The sequence below is a fragment of the Chelonoidis abingdonii genome, chromosome 2 (assembly GCF_003597395.2).
Source record: "Chelonoidis abingdonii isolate Lonesome George chromosome 2, CheloAbing_2.0, whole genome shotgun sequence".
NCBI classification, from domain to species: domain Eukaryota; kingdom Metazoa; phylum Chordata; order Testudines; family Testudinidae; genus Chelonoidis; species Chelonoidis abingdonii.
In genome coordinates this window covers 242,254,413-242,261,336 of record NC_133770.1, presented here as the reverse complement: position 1 = coordinate 242,261,336, position 6,924 = coordinate 242,254,413, and the positions used below count along the sequence as shown (strand labels likewise).

Below are 6,924 nucleotides of genomic sequence, written 5' to 3'. Positions count from 1 at the left end.
TAACCATCCCCCCTCCTTTCCCCCACCAATCCCTGGTGAGTCCAAATCCAATCCCCTTGGATCTAAAAACAAGAAAAAATCAATCAGGTATTAATAAAAAAGCTTTTAATTAAAGAAAAGAAAGGTAAAAGAAAACCCTCTGGGAGAGATTAGCATACCAGCTACGCTCACAGACAACAGAGTCAAAACACAGAGGATGTTTCCCTGGGCACAAATTTAGTTACACGTAAAAACCCCCAATTTGATTCTATCTCTAATTGCATAAGGCAGGTTACAAAGAAATAAACATAAACCTATTTATCCCTTTCTAAGACTTACTAGTCTGATAAGAGGCTGGTTCCTTGATCTTTTTCGCTCCGGCTGAAACTGAAACTCTAAACAAAGGAAAAAACTTCCCTCCTTCATTTTGAAATATCTTGTTCCCCCATTGGTTCCTCTGGGCAGGTGTTAGCTAGGCTAGGTGAACTTCTTAACCCTTTACAGGTAAAAGAGGCATTAACCCTTAACCATCTGTTTATGACAGGGCCTTTCAAGCATAATTATTCCTCACAATACTCCTGTCAGACACATAAGTAGAATTATTCCTGCTTTACAGATAGGGAAACTAAGGCAAAGAGAATTTAAATGATTTTCCAAGACCGGTCAGTAGCCCAGAAATAGCCCCCTGGAGATTTTGGTCCTGAATCACACCCTAGGCTACAGAGACTAATCCATAACCTATACTGCACATGGACAGTACTGTGATTGTTGGAGCTTCGTGGAGGTGTGCCTAGTGATATTGGGGATGAGAGGTTCTTTTTTGAATGCAGAACGGCGATGTGAGGGGGAGCCCAGGCCCTCCCACTCCTCTAGGCACTTGTCCAGGGCCCTGTGTGCCTTAGCAAACACTAGACACCCCAAGGCCATTTTACAGCTGTCCTTCCTGGGCCACTTTCAACATCCCACTCTGTGGTTCAACCTTCTGAGGTGTCTGGCTTCCTTTTGAGCTCCACCTTCATCTGGAGCATGCTCTGCAGGTGTAGCAGGGTGGAATCATCTGAGTCTAGAGTTGTTCTTTAACCACTTCAGCCCTAGTGAGGAGTTTATACACCCTATCACAAGTACAAAGGAGTAACAGTGACTTAATTTGTTAAATAGTTTGACACAAGTTCTTTAGCTGCTCCGCATATCTGATGAGTACCCAGCATGACACTAGGGAGTATTACTTGGGAGGTAGTATGATCTAGGGGGCTGACCATGGAGCTAAGAGCCAGGAACACCTGACTATAATGCTGCCTGTGCCATTCATTCATTTCTTTTTGGCTCTTGACGTCTTACTAAATAGCAAGATGCTTTCTACCATGTCAGTCACCATGCTCCATCTTTCCCTGGCATAATTGTGTGGGGAGACCTGGTGGCATGTGTGATTCAAAAAGAGAAGCAGGGGACTGAGGTTCCTGGCTGGCCAATCAGAGAAGGAGGAGAAGTGGTGCCTAGCACCAGACGGGGAGGATTCCTGGGAGAAGAGCCAGATGGAGACAAGGGAAGAGAACTGCAGAAGCTCAGGCGAGGTGCAAAAACAAATGGGTGAAAATGCAGCCAGCTCAATTAGAACAGCATAAACCTGATGTGAACATAAACACTTCAGCCTTAAGCATCGTTTGGCACCAACAATGTGTTTGGCATCGTGCAAGACTTACGGTGTTTACAGTTCCTGCTACAAAGATCTTGCTGTCTGAGGAAAATAGACACAGAGAAGCCAAGATACATCGGGAAGCCCAGACTAAATAATTCGCAACTTTTTCCCCCAAACCTTACTGTTGACTCATTTTGTGTCTTTAGGAGGGAGAGAAATGGCTTTGTGGACCGGGAGGTTATTGCAGGCATATGGGGTAATGTGGAAATCGGCATTCAGACTATCGTGTTGGAAATGGATGAGCAGGACATCTGGCTGCCATTGCTGATGGAGCTTGGCATGGAGATGACATAATGGGAATCTAGGTTGAAGATGTAGGGATCTTCTGTCCTCTAGTTAGTTGACCATTTAGCCCTTCTCGGAGGAAAGGGCTAGTGTTTCTAGATCTCTTAGAAGACGGTTAAGCATATACTTGAGCTTTGCGACACTTCTCTGGAATTCTCCTCCCAAAATACCTTAAAGTACCCTACCGCCTCTGCAAATCAATAGCTCATGGCTCATTTGTTGCTCTTCAGGTTGAAGTGCGGTTAGCTCTTTTTCAAGGCTTTGTGACAATCTGAAAAGGATAGAGTTCCCCTCTGCCTTTCCATCAGGGCTTCTTCAAAGATTTTTTTTTCTTCTTATAAAGCTCACCTGCTCTGTATTACAACATTCTGTGGAAGCTGGCTGCCTGTGTTTGCTCCCCACTTTTGCCCTACACTCATTTCTCAGTCTTCAGCTACCCCAGGGCTCCCTGATGTTCCTTTGCCAGTTGATTAACACTCTCCAACAACGTCCTGCTGCAGCATGGTATTTCACTTGATACTGGGGCAATGGTTGCTTGTTTTCAGTCTCCTCAACAGGCAATATCAATTGTTTCTTGAGGCTGGGATTTTCAAAGGAGCCAATGTAAATTTGGCACTCCCATTTATTTTCAAAGAGATTTACACACCTGACTATCTTAAGCTCCTTATTTTTCCAGTCTTATTTTTTTCAGTCCAACCCAGATCATCATGATGTTATTGCCAGGCTTGCAACAAAATTCTTCCACATTATTCATTGCTTACACAGTGGTTTACAGAAAACTCTCCAGACAAAGAACAAATTATGGACCCATGTTGAGGATCTTACCATCTAAATTGCATAGAGTAACATGTTCATGCTTTACAATAAACAAGGGACTAGAGAGAGTATAAGGGATCTCTACGGTTTCAAGACTGATGTATAGCTAGACATTTTGCAAATTAGGAGAAGTGGCCAGAATGAAAGCCAGACAGAAGGTGCACTTTAAGGATAACCATGGGTAAAATCCTGGTTCTACCATTGACTTCATTAGGACCAGGATTTCACCTGTGAACTTTTGAGGAGGGATTTGAGGGAGAATAAAGTTGCATGCCCCAGAAACTATTCTTAAAGGGCCAGAGAATCCCAGAAGCTTTTGTAATGCCTACATTGTTCTCAGTGTACGCTCAAATCAGCTGGATGTGAGTTGAACCAATGAAATATTAAACACGTTAATCGTAGCCTTGAGATTATTTGTTGCATTGAAACTATTTTCCTATGGGATTAATAGAATATTTTCTCTGACAGAAGATAATTATCTTTCTTTTATTTATGATAAACTTCTTGCTGACACCATAGTGCCTGCTTTGCAGTTTAAGGATAGTGAGTTTTCACAATCCGATTTTTACCCTTCATGGATGATGTAATCTGCGTTTGTCCCCCTAGTATTCATGTCTTTAGTTTATTCAGATGTCTTGCAAATATGTTCAAGATTTAGACCTAGATTTTTTTTAAGCTAATGGGGAAAAATTTAAACATTCATTTTAAAATTCTCCCATATGGAAAAGCTGTTATAAGGTCAGTGCAAACAATAACCAGCATAATACAAACCACCAGGAAAAAATTACCTTCTCCGTGATTTGAATAGCATATTGATGTATTCTGAACCACTGCCAATGAGTTCTTTAATTCACCTGCCAGTAACAGTTTCTCAAAGACTAAACATGTTTTGACAGTGAACAAATTTATCTTCATTTTTTTTGTCAACAAGTTTCATCGTTTTTTGGTATTTCCATGTATTTCATGTGCAGGATAGAATGTTTTCCTTGTTTCTATAGAAATACATTTTGTATTTCAGAAATTTACTTAATCCCTTTTTTAGGAAAAGGAATTTTAAAAAATTACCCTTTAAATAAGGCCTACTAATGTGATTTAAAATTAATAGATTTGATATTACTGGGAATTCAAGTTAGAAGCACTGAGAAATATTGATAAGAGAGGTTATGAATTATTATAGCTCATCTTGAGTCATACACAGAGAGCAGCTGAAGTATTGCTATCTTCTTGCAGTGCTACCTTCTTCTTGCAAAAGACAATGGGGTGGGCCTGCAAACCAGAATGCTCAGTTTTTTGACATTGTGTTTCTTCTGTTCATAGCATGCCATGCCATTTTGGAGGATCTCAAGCCACTCTGACCTTATGGCCCTTCATCATGCCTTGGAACTGGAATACTTGTAGCAGCTTAGCAGCACTTTGAAACCCCAGAACCTCCCTTATGCCCATGGATAGTATGCCTGTGTCTTGTGTCAGCATTGGACTACAGAATTTTGTGATTTCAACATGTTGATGTACAGCTGCAATTGGTCTTAACCTTTGCCCTTTCAGTAAATGGAGGAGCATGTCTTTTTCTTCAGAACAGCTGTAGACTCTAGTATTGCAAATCCAATGAAAACAAGCCATGAGAATGTTTTAACAGCGTGTTTTACCATATATGATACAAAAAAAAAAAAGGGGTTCATACCTGTGAAGAAAGAAAGGACCTACAAATGCTTTGTAGTTTTTAGAATCTTCAATGTGACACACACAGCTTCTTCAACACAGCAAACTTGATTGCACAATGAAGACTGAATTTTTCAAAATACCAGTGGAGTAATTTTCTTGTAAAGAAGGTTTACTTTTTTGGTTTCTCATACCCAGGGTACTCTGTACATCTTTACTTATTTATGAACAGACTGTGTTTTGACATCATATAACTGAGGATACGTATGATAGGATTAAGGCTATTTATAAGCCTTTGTCTCATGATACAGCAAACACTTTTGATTTTAGCACATTGCAAAGTAGTTTAAAGTATGTCTAATTTAAACAAATAGGTACATCACTGAGACAATCATGTACAGGAAGAATTTTTTGTGTAAATTTGTAATAATGGATGATTCTTTTACATATTGTTTAAGTAAATGCTACTGAGAGGTAGTAATGCCTTGTTGGTGAAGTCTGAGGCAATGTGTACACAGCTATTGTGCAGTGCCTTATCAGAGTGTTGGGTATAAATATGTAGATAATGGATTTTTTAGATAAATTTGTCAAGACCAAAAGCATGGATGTCAAGTGTCAATAAGGAATTTGTTGTTGTTCTTTTTCAGCTTGTTTCTCTTTTGCCCCCTCAGCTATTTGGACTATAAAATGATGGTTGCCAGGTGTCCTCATTAAAGACGTCACAGCGCTACACAACTTAATTGAAGAGGAGTTCCTTACTGTCTTTCGTTTTCTGTTTTAATGCTATTGTATTAAATCTCCTTAAAAAATTGAATAATGAATCAACAGACTCCTCCCATAAAAAGAAGTTGGAGAATAGAAAATACATTATACAGTTGTATTGAGTTGGAGACTAACAAATCAAAGTTTTCATGTTGTCAGAAAATCAAAAATTACAGCATGTGCTTTGTTTTACATAAGTTAGAAAAGAGTATTTTGGAGAAACTGAGCAAAACATAATTGTATACAGTGTAAACACTTCAGTTTTTTTTAATTCTCTTTCATCAGGAGTCAGATTTTCCTAGGTGCAACATCCGTTGCCGGCAATGGACACAATGAAATAGTTGTCACCAACCAAGGCTGTAAAATTTCCATAGTTTCTCAATTAATTTCTTATGATGAGCATAAACTGTGTCTGATCTGTGAGTTGTGACTTTTCTAAATCTTACAGGCCATGAGCAATGTCAGTTAAACTGAGTCTGACATCTTGGCCTGAATTGTACCAGTTCCATTTCCCTGATTTCTGTCTTTTCATTAAAAAGAAACCTCAGTTTTGTTGGTTCATTCTTCAAAATTTACTCCCCGTTTCTATTCTTCCTCCCACCCACCCCCTCCAAAAAAAACAACACCAGCCTTTTAAACAGCTACCTGCAAAGCACCAAAGTAGCTGCGAAGCAACACCCTCCTGTGTTGGAGGATTCATATTGCTGCTAGTTAATCATTTGTGGATTTTCCAAATTGCTGAATTATCAACCAAGGCCCCTATTTGCTAAAACTTACACATGTGCTTTATTTTACACATTAGTGTGAGTAGTTCTAACAAAGTTGAGGGAATTACTCACAGTGCATAAAGTTTAAGCACATGGTGTGTAGCTCTTTTAGGATTGGGGCTCTAATTAGATTTTTTTTCTTTGCTTCAAGCAAAGTAGAGAGTGACAGTTTTTTGTCTTTTCAATTTTTGTAGTCATTTTGCAGACTGAAAAAAAAACCAGTTTATCTTGGCCTTATTGTACAAAAAGGTGTGTTGTGTCCACAACTGTGTACAGAATTTTTCTTCATTAACTTTGTGTTTTAAATTAATAAAATTGATTTGTGAACTAGTAAACAATTCTCTGAGACATAAGTATTTGATTGTTTTTGCCATAGGTTTGGAAGGAGGTAGCACCTCTCATTTCTTTGCTATCTCAAGAAAAAAGATGCTCACTGGTCTATGCTACTCAGATAAGAAGCTCTATAGAACAGCAACCATGCCGTGATAAAATACCTTGGCTGTAGAAGTATAAACTGGATGGGCAGCAGCTGCTTCTCTGGTCAGTGAGTGTTAGAGAAGAACAATATAGAATAGCCCACGAGAATGGGAATCAGAGTGAACTGGCTCATCTTTTGTTTAAACTCGTGACTGAATTTAGTCCTCATAAAAGCAAGGAACTTGGGGTTCATTGAAGTAGAAGAGAGTTGAAATTACCTGAGGCAAGCAACATGTGGGTACTGAATGCACGAATCGCTCCTACCCCATATTTCTTGTTAGCCTCAATAGCATAGCTTTTTCTGAGCCTGTCCAGAGCAGCGCTGGGGTGGTTTCCTGATGTGTGCAAAGGGTGATTAGCACACAGCTTGGATCAGCAAATTCACTTTCATTTTTGGCACTTAGGTAGGATTTGAAGTTGTGTCTCCAAAGAGGAAAGGCTAATTCAATACTATACTAACCCCCGAGGCCGTCTTCTCTTTGG

At 39.4% G+C, this 6,924-nt stretch overlaps 1 protein-coding gene across 17 annotated transcripts in view; it reads left to right on the top strand.

The window, feature by feature from the left end:
- The window catches only part of EYA1 (EYA transcriptional coactivator and phosphatase 1), a 257,074-nt gene extending 251,270 nt beyond the window's left edge, over positions 1-5,804 (top strand). For all 17 annotated transcript variants that reach the window (XM_032794474.2, XM_032794473.2, XM_075063078.1 and 14 more), the window contains one exon: positions 4,094-5,804. In XM_032794474.2, coding sequence (XP_032650365.1) covers positions 4,094-4,174 — 81 coding nt within the window. In that variant the 3' untranslated portion in view covers positions 4,175-5,804. The remainder of the gene's footprint in view (positions 1-4,093) is intronic.
- Positions 5,805-6,924: the final 1,120 nt, after the last annotated feature.